The 20388-nt window shown below is 46.9% G+C and overlaps 1 protein-coding gene across 1 annotated transcript in view; it reads right to left on the minus strand.

Moving 5' to 3' along the window:
* The window catches only part of gask1b (golgi associated kinase 1B), a 123992-nt gene that overhangs the window by 11786 nt on the left and 91818 nt on the right, over nucleotides 1-20388 (minus strand). Inside the window, exon 3 of the mRNA XM_086010593.1 lies at nucleotides 4313-4539. Coding sequence (XP_085866719.1) covers nucleotides 4313-4539 — 227 coding nt within the window. The remainder of the gene's footprint in view (nucleotides 1-4312; nucleotides 4540-20388) is intronic.

Below are 20388 nucleotides of genomic sequence, written 5' to 3' on the forward strand. Positions count from 1 at the left end.
GTCACCCCCCACCCTACTCCCATTGACTGTTCCACTCTGAGATTCCCCCTCCTGCCTCACTGCCAGTGACTGCTACACTTAAATTCCCTTTTCCTCCCACCATTGATTACTACACTTAGATGAGGATGCTGCTTCCTCCATTTGCTTTTCTGATTACGCAAAGCTACCCTGGAGTCTGATTTCAGTTACATCATAGTTATCCATCATCGAGCAAAATGGCTAATCTAGCACAGTGAGCTGATCTGGTTTAGGATTGCTGAATCCAAGCTGCGTCTTCATAGTAGGCTGTCGTCATTAAAATAGGCAGCCTGTGAATATCTAGCTGCTTGTTGCAGATCTGAAATTAGCTCACAGGCTGCTCTGGAAAGTGATTTGCAACAGGAAATTGAACAAGGAGCAAGATACTGTGAGCCTGATTTTCAAAAACGGCGCAAAAATAGATAGGAAAGTATTAAAAAAAACTTTTATTTGAACACCTAACTGAGTGGTGGTGGGACAGAAAGGGGGGAAGAGCACTTTCAATAAAAATATTTTCCCTATAGTAATAAGTGGAATGTTCCCCTAAGGACTATGATTGGGGAGATTTCAGTTATTGAGTGTCCTGGGTCGTATGCCAAATTAGCACACTGGCATTTTACCTTTGGGACTTGGGCCATTTTTCAGGCAAAAATCAGCTGCTGAGGGTCTAATATGGCGAGCGATGTACACAAGCTTATTTCATGCTGGATAAGCGCTGCATGCAATATTGGTTAGGGCACCCTGTAGTCGTCCAGGGCACCCGCCTGAAACAGAGGTTAGGCCTATTGCCAATGCAAATGGCCTAAATCCTATTTCAAGCCCCTTTCTGATATTGGATCCCAAATGCTGCATACTACGGTCAGTTTTTTTCAGGCGAACAACAGACAAACTAACGGTCCTTAAAGAGACCGCTGGACACTGTCACCAAAAAGGTAAATAAAAAATGTGTTAGTTACCTGAATGTGGAGCCAGAGGGAGCAGGACTGCTACTCCTAGCTGCACAATAAAGCTGCAGTCTGCTGCCAGCCAAGCGCTTGCCCCCCCTCCCTCCCTCCCTCCCTCCCCCCCCCCCCACCCCCACCACGGACTCATGGTAGCTCTGGTGTGCACATCCCCGTCGGCCAATCTTGGTCTTATTTGTGACCGGCACACTGCATCTTGAAGTGACTGGAAACGCCGGTCACATTCTGGCGATGCCAGAGGACCCATATTGAGTGGTTCTCTTGCTCATCACTTTCGGCATGGCAGTTCGCATTTGCCACTGGGTTTGCCGAAGTCAGGCACAAACCAATTTCTAGGCCCTAGTCCCAAATCCAATCCCAATGGATAGGTTGAACGTCTCTTCTTCCTACCAATGTTAAGGGTTCTGAGTGAAACAGGTTCAAACAGTCCCAACTCAGTCCGTAGTTGCTATAAGCACATAGCACAGTATGACTAATAATCCAAAACAAATAAATTGACTATGGTGTAGATTTTACAAATCAATATTCCCTGCACAGAGCTTCACAGAACAGAAGCACATATTGAGAGTTCAAGCACTGAAGTCAGCAGACTGCATGACTTTTGTCCAGCAAATCGTGTCGGTCGCCAATGGTGACCTCTGCACCTGAATTCCTGATATATTTTCCTGTGATCTGAAGCTCTATGTTTGGTGTACTAAATTGTAAAATGTAGCACAATATCACTTAACAAGTTTTGAATTAAAGATAGCTGGTGTAGCATACGGAATTGTCACACAAGTGCAGTACAAGGGTGAAATTATGATGTTAGGTTATGGCACTTTTCTGGCACAGCATAGAGGGAGCTTTACTCTGCTTCTGGGAGTGGCTGATTTTGCTAATGGTGATAAAGTATTCCATTCTCCATAATTGATATGAATTACCTCGATAAATGTAAAAAACATGAGAAAAAATCATGTTGTTGTAATATTTATTCCAGGGCCCTTGCTCAGACTAAATTCAGACCCATTGTAAAATTCTTGCACTCAGTAGAACAGCTTTAGAGATAGAGCTCTGAATAGTAACAGTTTTGTATATCATAGCTTTGGGGATTGATTGTAACTGCCCCTGCTGGGCGGAAAACAGGCAGCAGTGGATCGGCCGCCCATTTTACAGACCACCCAAATGTTTTTCTATTGAAGTCAACTATTCAAAACTCTACGGAGTCAATTTTAATTGTTCCCAGCCAAAACAATACAATTCACCCATACAGTTGAACATTCCTAGTGTGAGTTAAATTAATAAAAGGTACACCAGTGCAAAGTTTTCCAAAGGCACTATTTTGAAAGAAAGAACTTGCATTTATATAGCACCTTCTGTGACCTCAGGACATCCTAAAGCACTTCACAGCCAATGAAGTGCAGTGATTGTCGCAATGTTGGGAAGCACAACAGCCAATTTGCAAGAATGAGATAAACTGTTTTAGTGGTTGAGGGATAAATGCTGACCAAGACCCCAGGAGAGCTTCCCTGCTCTTCTTCAAATAGTGCCATGGAATCTTTTACATCAAACTGAGAGTGTGGACAGGGCCTCGGTTTAATGTCTCATCTGAAAGGATGATCTCATCCGAAAGGCGGCAGTTCCAACAGTGCAGCGCTTGCTCAGTGTTGCACTGAAGTGCCAGCTGAGATTATGTGCTCAAGTCCTGGGCTTGAACCTACAATGTTTTGACTTATAAAAAAGAATGCTTTCACTGAGCCAAGGTTGACATCTCATTTTCTAATTTTTCATTGCCATGACTATCCTGGTATGTTTCCTGCTGGAATACTGGACCTCAAACTTAATAATGCAGTCATTAGTAATATACAATGTAGTAGTAAAGGATGGAGATGTTCCCTGGTTATGATGAGTGAACTAAAGGAGAATTCTAATTTCTTGAAGTGAACAGAGGTGATCAAAATTTAAATTAAAATGTTATATTCCAGAAATCAACTCAAAATTCATAGCTGTCAACAGAGAATGGAGCAAAGATATTTATCTAAAATGATTCAGAAAATCCAGCAGGGATTATGATTAGATAGCATGCCTTAATCTAATTAAAATACTTCATTTAGCTCTCTCTTCCCTATTTCAGCATAAACCCATTGTGGTATTCACTGCAGCCTTTTACATTTTAGAAGAATAATGAGATTCATTGTATTCGTAACTGGGGAGTTTAACCTTCCACGTGTGACATGTGACTTATAAATCATAAACATTGTGCTTGAAAAGCTTCCCTGATGGCTCTGCTGGATAATGTAGTAACTGAACCATAAGGCAAGATAATGCCGAGGTTCAAACCTCCATCTATACTGAATAGCTGATCTCAGTCAGGTCGGTACGAGGGCACAATTGTATTCAGTGCTCTGTGGTTAGGGGGAGGAAAATCAGCCAGGCATCATGCTCCAGATTGTTATCCCGTGACCCCTGTTGGAAGTGTGACCGTGTGGACATCAGGTAATTGAGCATGGCTGTCAAATCTCCCATGAATAAAAAGCCTTGTCAGCAATTGCTGTCTGGGTTCACACATGACGAATGGCTATAGAGAGAGGTACCAGAGGGTGACAACCAACATGGAATTGCACCCAGAAAGACGTTACACCTTCATGAGCAGAGAAGGGGATCAGATGGAAAAAACAGTGGAAAAAATGGTGCTTGAAAAAATGGTCCGGAAAATGCAGGGGCCAATGATCCTGGCAATTATCTTGAGTTGTTGACCACATTAGAGTATGTGAGGTCAAGGGGAGGTTATCCTAATTTACATATCCCTGGGGGCAACCGCACCACAAGGGGCACATCTAAGGCACCCAACTTGTTCAGTAGGATGCAGATTGTGGCATAGATGCCGGAGGAGGGGCTGGGGGGGGGGGAAGGGGGGCTGTGTTCTTTTATATTTTATCTTTAATAGCTTATGACCCATGGGTGAAATGATTGTGTTTATACTGCATATAGCACTAGTTTTATAGTGTCAGTTAGCCATAAATACTTGGCTTTTACTTCTTACTCATTAATAACTTTGAACAGCTGGGATTTCTTGGACCAGAGTCAAGTCTGAGAGATTGAATAGAAAGGAAGACTGAAAAAGAAACAGTTGGGCATCAACCTCCTATCCGCTCCCATTTTATGCTCCAATCACCTGGTTATTTTTATGTTTTATCTCATAGGTGATGATCCATAGGAGATATGAGTTAGAGAGGCTATATTCTCCACTATTCCCCTCACCTATATCATTGCAACTAAAGTGTGTCTAATGGGCTTCAAAATAGCACATCACCATGTTGGTAATTTCAGCTTCCCGTTATAACTATCATACTCACTCAGTTATTCCTTCTAGTACTTTAAAATTTAGGTTATCCTCATTTCTGTCAAAGTAGCCTTTATTGTCTATGAAGACCAAATGCCGTTGATCGTGCTCTCTGTGTATGATATGAACCAAGTTGATGTTGTCTTGATTGTCACATTTCATTTTCAAGCCATTCCGAGCACAAGTGTCCTCCTTTCTGGGTCTAAATCCACAGCAATTTCTGTCAAGGCGATTATAAACCTGAAAGAAAAAGTTTCCTTGAAATGATACTTACTGAAACTACATTGTGGTGATTTTTAATTACGTTTTTAATATAAAGCTATAATTACAGAACGGGAAGGTGAAGAACATATTTTAATCCTGTATATAACTAGAGCACGCAGCAATCATCATTTAAATAAATAAGTCATGTTAACCATGCTGCCTGTTAAATTGCACTCAAGATATGGAATGCAGTTGCCTTATGAATGCCTCAATATCATGAATATCTATTTATCTCCTGATTATTTCTGTCTAAAGTTCCTATTGACAAAGCCACATTTCATGGAATTGTTTTTGTTCAAAATAAATTTATCTAGGAATAGAATCTTCCTGTTATTTTAAAACAAAAGTTAGCACTGGGAGACACTGTGCATAGCAGATTTATTAATTTAAGAAAATAAATTTCTAGCCATTATTTACAGTACCTTTAGCAGTTGGAGACTCACTAGAGGGGCAGTAGATTATCACACTTCCAAGATCTTCAAATTGAATGCATACTTCCCAAAAAATGTTTTTTAAGACAATGGCAAAGCACATGCAAGTGCCAGGTAGCACACCTACAACCACCAGAGGAAGGCTGCGTGGACATTTTATAAAGGACAGGCAGCATATAATAATACAATGCAGATATTTATACTGTATTTCTCTTTAACTATATTCTGGCCCCACATTGATTTCAGAGCTTGAATGTTTGTTTCAGATACATCTTACAGTAATGTTCTATATTTACTTTGGACACTTAATTTTATACATCATTTTTAAATTTACAATGTCATCTAGAGGGTTAACCAGTTGACCTAATTTGTTTCTGAGCTACTTTGCAATGTTGAATTTAGAGATACTTATTTACAAAAATATTCAGATCAACACTGCATTCCTGCTGAAAGCTGCAAATATTATTTCAAGATGGTACAGCTAAAAAGGTTTGCAATCTGCAAACACCTACTTAGTGCCAAGTCTGTCAAAGGCACTGACAGAATCACAGAATCACAGAAACCCCACAGTGCAGATAGAGGCCATTTCGGCCCATCGAGCCTGCACCGACACATATCCCACCTGATCCCCGTAACCCCTACACCAACGCATATCCCACCCTATCCCCGTAACCCCACGTATTTAATCCCCTAACACTAAGGGTCAATTTATCATAGCCAATCAACCTAACCCGCACATCTTTGGACTGTGGGAGGAAACCGGAGCACCCGGAGGAAACCCACGCAAACACGGGGAGAATGTGCAAACTCCACACAGACAGTCGCCCGAAGCCGGATTCGAACCCGGGTCCCTGGCGCTGTGAGGCAACAGTGCTAACCACTATGCCACCGTGCTGCCTCTGGTTGGCATTCTGCTTTATATGTGACATGGGAGAGAAAATTATAGGCACTTTGATGTATGACATCAGGGCCTTATTGTATTAACACTATTGGGTGGATTATACACGTTGAAACAGGCAAGTTAAAGATGTAACAGATTTTGAGCAAGTAGAGAGGCCTCTGTACTTGCTTAAAACCTGTTACATCTCTAATTTTTTCCAGTTCTGATGAAAGACCTTCGACCTGAAACGTTAACTCTGTTTCTCTCTCCACAGATGCTGCCTGGCCTGCTGAGTATTTCCAGCATTTTCTGTTTTTATTTCAGGTTTCCAGCATCCGCAGTATTTTGCTTTTGTCTCTATTTCACTATGTCAACTCTATCCTTCAGGAGCTTGAGAAGGGTTTAGCCATTGATAAGAAATAATTACCTTTTATTGTGTTTGATTTCTATTAATAAAATGTTTTAATAAAATGAGCATTAATATAATCATTTGAACAGTAGTACATACATAGAATTACATGGAATATACAGCACAGAAACGGGCCATTCAGCCCAACTAGTCCATGATGGCATTTATGCTCCACTCGAGCCTCCTCCCATCCTTCCACATCTAATTCTATATGTATAACTCTTGATTCCCTTCTCCCGCATATGCTTATCAAGCTTCCCTTTAAACACATCTATACTATTCACCTCAACTACTCCCTGTGGTAGCGAGTTCCACATTCTCAAAAGAATGGGGACTGTATCAGCAGTGGACCTCACCAGATAGTCACCAAGAAATCAAATAGGGAATTCAGAAGAAACTTCTTTAACGCCAATGAACTTGGGCTTAAAGACTTGAATTGGCACTCCAATCATTTCTTTGAGCAGTGATCATGAATTTTGCCTGCAGTCTAAAGCATTAGCGCATGGCGCTAATTCTCCAACTTTTCTAATGACACCGCCCATTCCTGGGCTATAATGAATTTCTAGCCCATGATTTTTTTCTACTTATCTTCTCCAGGTTTCCTGTTCTCACTATCACTCCCTTCACTATTTTGCCAAGTTACTGGTATCCCTGAAAATGCCGACTTCAGCAAGCCAACTGCCCACTGAAGGCGCCTTTATACGACTACACTGGGGGGAGTGAGAAGGTGGGTATGGACCAAGGAATTTAAAAGGGATTGTTTTGCACATGCATGATACTGAAGAGGCCAATCAGTGAGAATGCCCGCCAGTCCGTTCACATGGAGTTCCTGAGTTGCCAACCTGCAACAAGGTCCCTGGACTTAAGTTATGTGGGGTACATCCCTATGGAGAGAGTGTGCTCAATCCATATTAGGCAGATAGAAACTTTAATTGCATGCACTTTTAAGTAGCTTGAGTTGAAGACTCTTAAACATTGTGATGGCTTTCTGTCAGATGCCTAGCTGACCAAAGAAAATGTTTTTCTTCTGTATTGTTTTGTACAGTTGGCCTTTGGATTCTTGCTGCTTTATTATGCTCTTCTTTCCCAAAGTTAGATCCTGTTTTTTAGACCTTTTTTTGCTAATACATTTCCTGTGTGAATTCTCCAGCGCATTTGTATGTAACTTCAGAAAGAACACCAGATGCCTGGTATACCAGCTCTGCCTACACTGCCACAAGATCTCAGTCTCCTCAAGATGCACTTTAGAACATTAGAACCTAAGAACACAAGAATTAGGGGCAGGAGTAGGCCATACAGCCCCTCGAACCTACTCTGCCATTCAATAAGATCATGGCTGATCTTCGACCTTAACTCCACTTTCCTGCCCTATCCCCATATCCCTTAATTCCTCTGGAGTCCAAAAATCTATCTATCTCCGCCTTGAATATACTCAACGACTGAGCATCCACAGCACTTTGGGGCGGAGAATTCCAAATTCCTCCTCATCTCAGTCTTAAAAGGCCGGCGTCTTATCCTGAGACTGTGTGCAGTTTTGGTCTCCTTACCTAAGAAAGGATACACTTGCCATAGAGGGAGTGCAGCGAAGGTTCACCAGACTGATTCCTGGGATGATAGGACTGTCGTATGAGGAGAGATTGGGTCGACGAGGCCTGTATTCACTAGAGTTTAGAAGAGTGAGAGGGGATCTCATTGAAACGTATAAAATTCTGACAGGGTTAGACAGACTGGATGCAGGGAGGATGTTTCCCCTGGCTGGGGCATCTAGAACGAGGGGTCACAGTCTCAGAATATGGGGTAGGACATTTAGGACTGAGGTGAGGAGAAATTTCTTCACTCAGTGGGTGGTGAACCTGTGGAATTCTCTACCACAGAAGGCTGTGGAGGCCAAGTCACTGAATATTTAACTTTATGGCCAGAGGGTCTGGAAAGCCCCAATGCCCAACACTCATCCAACACCTATGGACCTTTCATCAAACACACATGCACATTCCACACTTTGCATACTATAAGGGCTATTCAACTATGGGAGGCAAATCAGGCAAGACCATGGCTGCATACAGTAAGGGATATTCAATTACGGGAGGCATTTCAGGCAAGACCATGGCTGCATACAGTAAGGGCTATTCAACCATGGGATGCATTTCAGGCAAGATCATGGCTGTATACAGTAAGGGCTGTTCAACCATGGGAGGCATTTCAGGCAAGATCATGGCTGCATATTTACTCAGACACCGTCCTTTTTCTTGCAGGCCAAGCTGTCTCATAATAGGAGACAGCAGCAATGGACCAGTGGAGGGCGGGCTCACCGTCAAGCCCTCAGCGATCTTGAGGAGCGCGTCCACAGGATTGTGGTAAGCTGGGTGATTGGTCCCATCACCACTGGAGAGGCCGACCCTGTTCTGGATAGCAATGGTAAGGTCATCACCTTTTTGTCCTCTCTCCTTCCACTTGTTCCTCACAACAGCAGCCTTTGACAATTTCAATCCAAATCACTAAACCGCTGCACTCATGCCTCCCTTGCTGCCACCCTGTCCTCACGCTAAAGCCATTCTCATACCTCCCTGCTTTCAGATGGTGATTCACCAGGTGAAGAGACGGGCCCTCAAGCTGCCAGTGAGAGTGAAGCTGAAAGCGAGGAGGAAGAGGAAGCCGGACCATCAGCGCCACCCTCTACCGAGGCAGCCCATGCCCATACTGGGGACACGCCTTCCCTGGAGGGGAGCAGGGGGGAATGGTCTGATGAGGGTGAAGCTCCAGGACCCAGCAGGCTGCAGCAATGCGAGGAGGGTAGAGAAGCTCGGGGGCCTTCGCCCCGGAGGGAGAGTATAGCCTCGAGTCCTGCTACAGTGAGCGCAGACAAGGAGCGGGTCCTCACTGAAATGAGCGCTCATTGAATCCATTGAATCACTGGCAAGGAGTGTGGAGCACTTCGCTGTAGCACAGGCGGCTGCCACGCAAATGCTAAGTGTTGCAATGCAGTCAGTGGCTGGTCTCATGCAGACGCAGATTGAGGCCACGTGAGCACAGACTGCTGCCACCCTCGCTGGATCAGGCAGATTTCCCCGGGGCTCTCACCACGCTGCAGCAGGCCAGCCATCTGTGCTCCATCAGATTGCTCCGGATGCTGAAGTGGTGCCCCGTGGGAGTGCTGGTGTGTCGGTCGAGCAGGGAGTTGCTGTCGTCTCTCAAGATGACAGCATTCCTGCTGCCACCACTGGTTCTTCTCCACTGCAGTTGCCACCACCTGTAGGACAGACTGCTTCCGCCCATGCAGAATTGGTGCAGTCAGCAGCCGGGCCCTCCAGGCCCAGAGCTGGTCCAGGCCGTCCCTCAAGGGCATCTGCAGTCTCAGTTTCTGACATTCAGCAGCCTTGCTCCAGCCACTGGGGTCCCATTACGGAGGATCTGCAGAGTGGGAAGCGGGGAATTTCACAAGGGAAGCAGATCACCCTCGAAGGGCAAAAAGTAGGAGGTGTGGCAAAATGTTTTTCATTGTTTTATTAAAGGCCGAGGTTCGTGGTCAAATTTTTGTTCCTGTTTTGGACATTGTCTCCAGGTAGTGAGAGCCACTTATGTGAATGACTGCTTTTTTTTGTGTTTCTTTCTATTAGTTTGTCATGCGGAAATGAAACACACAGAGTTTGTGAAATAAAGAAGTGTCTGTATTCAAAATGTACATATTTGGTTTTTGCACTCATTGTTGCCTTGACCGGCTTAGGGGTTGCGGGATGGTTTCATTCAGGTTGTTTGAATGGCAGAAGCCATTCCCTCAGAGCGGGCCTAGAAGCGACTTGCTATGAGCCTTTGACGGACAGCCATTCCACTTTGTGCCTCCCTACCGCCTTGGTGCTGCTGATGATCATCCTCTTCATCTTCCTCCTCCTCCTCCCCCTCTGCTGGTGCTCCAATGTCTGGTGGCATTGGCTGGGTCCTGAGGATTGCAAGGTTATGCAGCATGCAGCACACAACCAAGTGGGAGACTCGCTCAGGCGAGTACTGCAGGGCTCCTCCAGAATGGTCCAGACAGTGGAACCGTTGCTTGAGCACGCCGATTGTGTGCTCAACGATGTTCCTGGTAGCTTGATGGCTCTCGTTGTATCGTAGCTCAGCAGGGGTGCTGGGCGTACAGAGCAGTGTCATCAGCCAGGTGCACAGAGGATATCCCTTGTCCCCGAAAAGCCAACATCCTAGGTGATGCGGTGCCTGGAAAAGGTCTGCCACAAAAGTCTGGCGCAGGATGAAGGCATCGTGGCTGCTGCCTGGAAAGTGGGCATTGACAGCGTGTATCAGCTATCTGTGGTCACAGACCAGCTGGACGTTTAAGGAATGGAAGCCCTTTCGATTGCGGAAATCCTCGGCATTCTCTTGCGGCGCCCGCAAAGCCACATGCGTGCAGTCAATGGCGCCCTGCACCATGGGAAAGCCCGCTATCCTCACAAAGCCCGTTGTGCGTTCTTGCTGCTTGGCCGGGGTCATGGGGAAAGAGATGTACTCTCATCTCCTTTTAAAGAGGGCATTTGTTACCTGATGGATGCAGCAATGCACCGCGAACTGGGAGATATTGGCGATGTCCCCAGTAGCTGATTGAAATGAGCTGGTGGCATAAAAGTTGAGAGCCACTGTTATCTTTACTGCCACCGACAGAGACGTCCTGCTCCTCAGTTGAGGCTGCAGATCTGGCTGAAGCAGGTGGCAGAGCTCAGTGACCACCTCCTTGCTGAAGCGCAGCCTTCGCAAACACTGCTCCTCAGACATATTAATGTAGGAGAACTGTTGGCGAAAAACCCTGGGAGGGTAAGGTCTCCTGTACCAAGGCCTGTTGGCCCTCCTCCGTCTGGCCATGATTGCCACTCTCTCTCTCTGTGTCTCTGTGCCCTCTGACTGTGATGGAGAAGGACGACATTCCCATTCATTGCAGCCCCCATAGTGTCTGGGCAATCAAAGTTATGAAGGTCAAAAAGCAAAGTACCTGCAAAGTTACTGTCAGAAGCCAAAACTACCTCAGTCGGCGTTGACTCAATGCAGAAGTCTCTCTTTCTCTCTTTGTCTCTCTCCAAATCTCTCTCTCTCTCTCAGAATGAGTGGTGCAAAAATGGCTACCACACAATAGCCAGGAAGAGGCCCCCTTTAAATAGCGCCCCCCCCCCAGCCCCACAGCGACTGGGAAGCATTCCAGTCAACCTGTCGTTGGTAGCGCCAGACAGAAAGGAGGGGGGTGCCAATAAATTTCCGGTCTGGGGCACCCCAAGGGCGTTGCACTCTCGAATGACAACAAGATCTGCGTGCGCAGGAGATCGGGCGGTATTGTTTAGCGCCACCACAAAATGTCCGGTCAATTTCGCGATTGGCACAGATATCTCCGCGCCCAGGCGCTAGTTGGTTTGCGCCCCACTTAGTGCCCTCTTAAGGCGCTAATGGGTGGCACTACTGTAGTGTATGTACCTTTAAGAGAGAACTACTTTTACAGCTCCTGTATACTGTAGTACCGGCAGTGACCACACCTGTATATAAGCCTTGAGCATGCCTCTGTACTGCCAGTCTTGAGACTACCCTACTCCAGTAAACACCTGTTGATTGTTAAGTTACAGCCTCCGTGTAGTTATTGGAAAACATCATACTCTAAGAATCACGGATCCAACAGTGGCGACGAGGTCGATTCGAATCTACCTGCAACTCTGCATTTCCCTTCAAGGATTCGCTCCGGGAGGGCGGTGGAAGAAAGTCGAGGCCAGAAGCACGGGCATCGACCACGAGCAACCGCCCAGTCGTCCGGCAGAGAGTGAACATCGCAGGGGAGGCTGTTGAGAGCCGGGCTTGGTTCCCCAGCCATGATGATCCAGCAGCAGACTGGCAACAGGTACAGCGCAGACCCTTCCCGGGCAGCGGCGGCTGGAGCCGACCGACGGCAGAGAAAAAGCCAAGCAGCGTTGATGAGGTAAGAGAGAGGGTGAAGCGCACAGGGCGCAGCCAGGGTTTGAAAACCGAGCGGCGTCGAGGAAAAACAAAAACAGAGAGAGAGAGGGTAAAGCAGCAGTCGGGTTCAGGACCGAGCGGCGGAAAAGGGAAAGGCACACAGGAGAACGCGCAGAGCACAGCCAGGGCTCAAGGGCTGAACAACGTCTGCGGGGAGAAGAAGGGAGAGCACGGGAGACGCCATTGAGCCGCGGAGAAGAAGGGAGAGCGCGGGAGACGCCATTTTTAGAAGCCGCAGCGGAGAAGAAGGGCGAGCGCGGGAAGAAAGGAAAGCGCGGGAGGTGCCATTTTGTGCCAGCGGAGAAGAAAGGAGAGCGTGGGAGACGCCATTTTTGACAGTTAAATCACACCCAGGGATGCCGAAGAGTGGCAGTATCTCTGCGTTCGACAATGAAGTCGAAGACTGGGCGACATATGTGGAACGCATTGAGGTGTACTGCAGGGCGAATGAATTGCCAGATGCTAGGAAAGCGCTGGTTTTGTTAAATTCCATGGGGGCAAAAACTTATGGCTTACTGCGAAACCTAATAACCCCAGAGAAGCCAGTGGATAAGAATTTCGGAAGCATAGTAGAAATCCTACAGGACCACTTAAACCCCACACCGCTGCTGATAGCAGAAAGATTTAAGTTCCAATAAAGGAAACAGCATGAAGATGAAAGTAATGCTGAGTACTTAACGGAACTGCGCAAGCTATCGAAACACTGCCAGTTTGGAGTGGGACTAGCAGATACGTTAAGGGACAAGTTTGCGTGTGGGCTTCAAAGTGAAGGAACCCAGAAACGGCTTCTATCAGAAAAGGATCTTACGCTGGACAAGGCTTTCAGCATGGCAGTATCACATGAAGCAGCCGCAAGGGGCGCTGCAGAAACACAACAGAGACCGCAAGAATATGGCACCAATGAAATGTCATATGGAGCAGGGAAGTGTTATCGCTGCGGCAGAACAACACACGACCAGAAGGATTGTTGGTTCAAGGACCAAGTGTGCAGACAGTGTGGAAAAGCAGGACACATAGCAAGAGTCTGCAGATCAGGGAAGAAAACCAACAGCAAGAAATCTCCACAGGAGAAGTACAAAAAGGTACATAAGGTGATGGACAGTAGTTCAGACGAACAGAAAAGTGATACAGACTCCGGAAGCAAGGAGCTGGGTTGTCTGAAACTACATAAGCTAACCAAAATGGAGGATCACCAGACTATCTGGGTCACACTCAAGATAGACGGAGTCCAAGTGAAAATGGAATTGGACACAGGATCAGCCCTAACAGTCATAAACCAAAGGGGCTACAAGCGGCTATTTTCACATATACCCTTGAAAGCTACAGAGATTGTCTTGAAGACGTACACGGGGCAAAAAGTCTACCCCAAAGGAAAAATAAGGATGAAAGTGATATACAAAGGCCAGGAAATACCTAAAATGGACCTATATGTACTGCCAGATGGAGGACCACCACTACTAGGATGTGAATGGATTCGGAAGATACGATTAGATTGGCATTCCATACAGGCACTGAAGGTTGAGGCCAAAAAGGATGACGACGTCACACCTGGGTGACTGTCAAAAATGCTGACTGACGCAAAAAAAGTGTTCCAGGAGGGACTCGGAACACTAAAAGGCATAACAGCAATGATTAAAATAGAGGAAAATGCAAGCCCAAAGTTTTTTAAGGCCAGACCAGTGCCTTATGCGATCCGACCAGCCGTCGAAGCAGAGCTGGAAGGGTTGGAACGTTCAGGAGTACTGTCCAAAGTAGATTGGAGCGAGTGGGCTACACCCATCATTCCTGTAATGAAGAGGTCATTGAGTAATACGCCTGGGGAACCAAAGAAGGTCCGCATCTGTGGGGATTTTAAGGTGACAGTGAACCCAATCCTTCACACGGTACAATAACCGCTTCCACGGATTGAGGATATTTTCGCCTCGCTATCTGGAGGTAAACGCTGCACCAAAATTGATCTAGCCCAGGCGAACTTGCAATTGGAGGTAGCAGAAGCCTCGAAACAATACCTCACGATCAACACTCATAAAGGTCTCTACCAATACAACCGGCTGGTGTTCGGGGTAGCATCAGCTCCGGCTATTTGGCAAAGGGCGATGGATCAAGTCCTGCAAGGGATTCCAGGGACCCAGTGTTATTTGGACGACATCCCGGTCACGGGCGAAAATGACAGTGATCACCTCACCAACCTGGAGAAGGTGCTCACTAGATTAAAGGAATATGGGCTACGAGCTAATCGCCACAAGTGCGAGTTTTTCCAGAAGCAGATCTCGTATTGTGGCCACGTTATTGATGAAGAGGGGTTACATAAGTCCCCTGAAAAGATTGAGGCGGTAGTCAAGGCTCCAGCACCGGAAAATGTGTCACAATTGAGGTCGTTCTTCGGGCTGGTGAACGACTACCATAAGTTCTTACCAAATTTGTCTACAGTATTACACCCACTGAACACCCCACTGCAAACGGGGGTACCATGGAAGTGGAATGACGAACGTAAATGAGCTTTCCAGAAGTGCAAAGAATTGATCATATCGAAAGAGGTGTTGGCCCATTTCAACCCAGCACTACCAATTCGTTTGGCATGTGATACATCACCCTATGGTGTTGGAGCGGTGCTGTCGCACAAATTCCCAGACGGGTTGGAGAGGCCAGTAGCCTTTGCGTCTCAGTCACTAACCTCAGCCGGGCGCAACTACGCCCAGATTGACAGGGAGGCCCTGAGCCTAGTGTGGGGAGTGAAAAAGTTCAACCACTATCTGCATGGGCAGAAGTTCACCTTGCTGACTGACCACCAACCACTTGTCTCCATCTTTAATCCAAAGAAGGGCGTTCCGGTGATGACTGCACAACGGTTACAAAGATGGTCCCTTTTTCTAGGGGCGAACCAATATGAAATAGAATATAAAGGCACGAAACAGCATGGAAATGCTGATGGGCTATCACACCTGCCACTGCCTACTGTGGAGGAAGCACCAGCAATGGACCCTATCGAGATATTTTATTCGTCAATAATTGAACGATTGCCAGTAACTAACGCGGATATAGAGAAGGAGACCCGCAATGATCCGACACTGTCTCGGGTATATGATTTGACGGTGAGGGGATGGCCAACACATGGCGACTCACTGTTGCCAGCATTCTCATCCAGAAGAGAACAGCTGTCAGTATGCCAGGGGACCTTGATGTGTGGATCCCGAGTGGTAATTCCACCCAAGTTAAGGGAGAGAGTGCTAAATGAGCTTCACGAAGATCATCTGGGAGGGGTGAAAATGAAAAGCCTTGCTAGGGCTTATGTGTGGTGGCCGGGGATCGATCAGCAAATCGAGGACCTAACCAAGAGCTGCTCAGGATGCCAGAAGGTCCAAAATGCACCACCACATGCCCCTCTACACCCATGGGAGTGGCCCTCCTCTCCATGGCAACGGGTGCATATTGATTTTGCTGGTCCATTCATGGACTCAATGGCCTAGAAATTGGGTTGGGGCGCCAAAGTGGCGCAAAAGTCGCCTGAGCGCAGGATTTAGCGCAGCGATCGGAGTAATTCCGATCGCCAGAAATTCAGTTTCAGTGCCGCTCGAGGGACATGGGGCGAGGCTCAAGGCACTCCACGTCCCTCTTAGGGCACTGAAACTGATTATCGCAGTGGTACTGCAGGCCTTCCTCCCACTGTTAAGGGGGAGGTGCCTGCAACAGCGCGATCCCCGATCGCGAGTGCCGGCAAATGAGCCCTGCACCAAGGAGAAGTGCCGGGCTCTCGGGAAACAGCTGGCAATTCCGCGGGGGGGGCGGTTAGGAGGCCAGGGATGGAGGTGCTGGCAGGCGGCCATCAAAAAAGCAGCCGACCCACACCTCCACCTTAACCTGCGCCGCTGCCGGCATAGTAAGGCCCCGTGAACCAGGCGCGGGTAGCGAGCGGCGCAGCTGCGGCGTTCGCTACCAAATATCGCGAACGGGGCATGAATGGGGCGCTGCGCACACCGATGACGTCATTTGGTGGTGGCGCAGCGCAAAAGCCTAACGCCACCATTAGCGCCCCTACTGAATATCGCAGGAGACGCAGCCAGTGGCGCTATAGCCACTGACTGCCTCTTTAGGTGCTAACAGGTGGCGCTACTCACCCAATTTCTCCCCCAATGTTCTTAATAGCGGTGGATGCTCACTCGAAATGGCCTGAGGTGATAAAAATGTCCTCAACCACTGCAGAGAAAATGATTGCAGTCCTGTGGACCATATTTGCCAGGAACGGCTTGCCAGAGCAGATTTGCTCTGATAATGGACCACAGTTTGTGTCTGAAGAGTTTCGGAAATTTATGAGAAGGAATGGGGTAAGGCATTATACATCCGCCCCGTATCATCCAGCCACAAATGGATTGGCTGAGAGGTTCGTACAAACCTTTAAAAAAGCGATAAAGGCCATGTGCGATGAAGAAATTCCACTACAGCATAAGGTGGACAATTTCCTGTTAGCCTACAGAAATGCGACACATGCAGTTACCAACCAGACCCCAGCCATGATGTTCTTTAACCGAAGGTTGAGGTCTCGTCTGGATTTGCTCAGATCAAATGTGCGAAGAAATGTTGAGGACAAACAATTCCAGCACATCAATGAGAAGCCGACAAAGAGCTTCAGTGTAGGACAACCAGTCTTGGCCCGTGACTACCGAACAGAGAAATGGCAACCCGGAACGATATGCACACGGCAGGGGCCATTAATGTACACAGTGGATGTCGGGGAGAACATTGTGAGACGCCACGTCGACCAGATCTTAGCGTCACAGGAACGAGTCAACCCCATGTCTCGTGTACCTGGGGATGAACCCGACATACCGGTAGCATCTACCTCAGAAACAGTAGCAGTGGAAACTGATGAACTAACCGACGAAAGGGGGCCAGAATCGCCTCCGCACCAAGAGCAAAAACCTCAGGAAAGGCGCTATCCAGAAAGGATCAGGAAGCCGCCCCAAAGACTGAATCTATAAATGGACTATTTCTGTTTAATGTGCATGTTAAAGTGTTAATTGTTATTTGAATATTATGGGTACTGCTAATCTAAAAGGGGAGGAATTGTAGTGTATGTACCTTTAAGAGAGAACTACTTTTACAGCTCCTGTATACTGTAGTACTGGCAGTGACCACACCTGTATATAAGCCTTGAGCATGCCTCTGTACTGCCAGTCTTGAGACTACCCTACTCCAGTAAACACCTGTTGATTGTTAAGTTACAGCCTCCGTGTAGTTATTGGAAAACATCATACTCTAAGAATCACGGATCCAACAACTAACAACTGAATTTTTCCCCCAAGATTTCAAGTGGTGTTGCCCCAGATGAAGACACCCCTGATTCATGCCTAATTCTGATGCAGGGAAAGAAACTACAGGTTGCTTCCATCGTGGGTTTCCCTGCACCATTTCCTGAATTCTTCGCTTATATGGCTCCCAGAAAGCATACAGGAGCTGTGAAAGGTGACTTATCCTCAAATGTCCATTCTTTCCCTTTAGTGAAGTACTTAACACCCAATATCCTCTTCTCCTTTAATAGAATGTCTGAACAGAGAAACTCACAAATATAACACACGTCCCATGACTCCATGTTACACTAAATTGGAAGAAACAACAGAGTGCTCCACTGAACTATCGAGAGAATTTCACCCTTCCAAATCCTTCCCAATACATAAAGTCTGATCCAGATCTGAATAATGCTGAATCCCCCTCCCTTTCAAAACCAACATCGTCCCTTGCCACAATTTCCATGCCGCTCCCCAGCCATTGTCTTAGGCTGAATCAGCTTTTTTGCCACCTTGGTGTCCTATTCAACAGCAAGCTGAATTTCCGACCCATTATCCTGTCCATCACAAAGACCGCCTACTTCCACCTCTGTAACATTGCCCACCACCACCCCTACCTCAGTTCACCTGCTGCCAAAACCCCCATCCATGTTTTTGTCACCTCCAATCCTCACTTCTTCAGCCTCCCATCCTCCACCTTTCATAGACTTAAGCTCATCCAAATATGCCCATACTCTATCCTGCACCTGGTCCCGTTGGCCCCTGTCCTGGCTCCTGGACCGCTGGGCCTCAAATTTAAAATTCTCAACCTAGAGGTTAAATCCTTTCATGGCCTCACCCCACCTTATCTCTGTAACTTTCTCCAGCACTGCAACCACCGCACCCCCTCACCGCCACCTCCGCCCCCCCCCACCCCACTTCCGAACTCTCCATTCCTCTGACTCTGGCCTCCTGTGCCTCCCCCCTCCCGTCTCCCCACCATTTGTGGCCTTGCCGTCAGCCACCTAGTCCCCATATTCTTCAATTCCCTCCCTAAAGCCTTCCACCTCTCCGACTCCCTCTCCTCCTTGAAGACCTTCCAAAAACGCTGCCTCTTTTACCAAGCTCCTCGATGTCCATTTATTGATTATGCCTCTATGAAGCATTTTCGGACTTCTTCTCACATTAAATGTGCTTTATAAATGCAAGTTGTATGTTGTTGAATCCATGACCAATCTGTGAGCTCCACTGGTGCTTTTACTGAATTAATTTACATATAAATCTAGAGCATATTTTCTGTAAACATGCCTTACTGTTGATAAGTGTTAGAAGTATAACACAGTTCAAAATATCCTGGCAGTTTAACTCAAAAATGGGCCCCAAAGAATAGCCACCACTCTGCTTTTCATGGGATTTAATTTCAGCATCAATTTCTCTCATTAGAAAGTACTTTTGGAAAAGGCTGGGAGGAATGGTTCATATGTTTTTGCAAAAAGACAGCTTGGACTCATGGCCTATGGAGGTCAGGAAAAGGAGAGGATGCTGAGCCTTTAAAAGCAGGAAGTATTGATTAATGGAGCCTTTTACACAGACTTTCCACTCTGGATATCCCAGAAATGGCTACAAATCCATTGTTTCCTAAATAGAACATGTCACATAACTCATGTGTTACTCTGTCACAAAGGAAATTCACAGCCCAATTTATATACTTTTTGTCCCATTTTCTAGCCCTCTGTAATTACTCTATGCTATCCACCATTGCCCAACTGAGGGTGCAGGAAGTTTGACCTGTGCTCATCCCGTCGATCTATGTCGATTCAAATTTCAGGGGGCGATTTTAACCTACGCGCCCAGGCGGGTGGGCAGTTAAAATCACTCAGGTCACTAACCCACCCTGGAGCCATCAGGGGCTGACCTGTCACTATTTTAACCTGCTCCACTAAGTAAGTGGCAAGGACACATGACCAAAGCTAGCAGGGTACTTTTTAACATAGACATGTTGGGTTCCAATCAGGACCCAACTGCAACTTTTACTAGGAGGTTGAGTGGGAAGCAACAGTGAGTTTCCCACCAGGCCAAACCAGCGAAGAAGTGGATCAGGGCCAGAAAAAGCCCAAAAAGATAAGTTTAATTTTTTTTTACTTTCCTTGTGAAGCCAGGAGGGGCAGGAGGACTCCTCCAGGCCCTACAAGGATTCGCCGGGCCCCACAAGGAAATCTTAGGCCACTCCCTACCGCGATCTTGCTTCCCCCACCCCTCCACCGATCACGAGGACCCCCGTGGGATAGCCCAGCAGCCGATCCTGCCACTTAACTGGTCTCAGCGATTGGCCCCTGGGCTGCACAGATTCCTGCTGCTGACTGTCGACTTCCCACCCAGAACGGCTGAGAAGTCAGTTGGCAGCACTTAAATGAGGCCCGGGAGTTAAAATACCTCTTCTTTGCTGCAATGAGTGAGTTTTGAATTGACACAAAAACTCACCCGCTGAACATTGGCCTGCAGTTAACATCGAGGCCTGATCAGTCTCACAGGTGAAAGGGTGGTGTACTAACTCACTGGGCCACTGATTGTGTTGTTGAGCCAGCTGTTAGTTAGATGATGCCCGAGTTTTGCTCAGATTTACCTGGCCTTTGATATTTTCTCCATCTCAATAGTGAGGGAGTTCACTCCAGTCGGGGGTAATTTTGATTTTGGGTGATCGTGTAAAATTGGGGATATCGATTCGGCCGCCCATTATGCATCTCCTGATTTTTATTTCTATTTGTAGTCTATAGAAGTGAAAATCAGAAGAGAAGTATAATGGGCGGCTGAATATATATTGCCCATTTTACGCTATCATCCAAAATCAAAATTTTCCCCATGTTTTTC

Source organism: Somniosus microcephalus, chromosome 2, assembly GCF_052327205.1.
Source record: "Somniosus microcephalus isolate GS21.2 chromosome 2, FLI_Smic_1.0, whole genome shotgun sequence".
Taxonomy (NCBI): domain Eukaryota; kingdom Metazoa; phylum Chordata; class Chondrichthyes; order Squaliformes; family Somniosidae; genus Somniosus; species Somniosus microcephalus.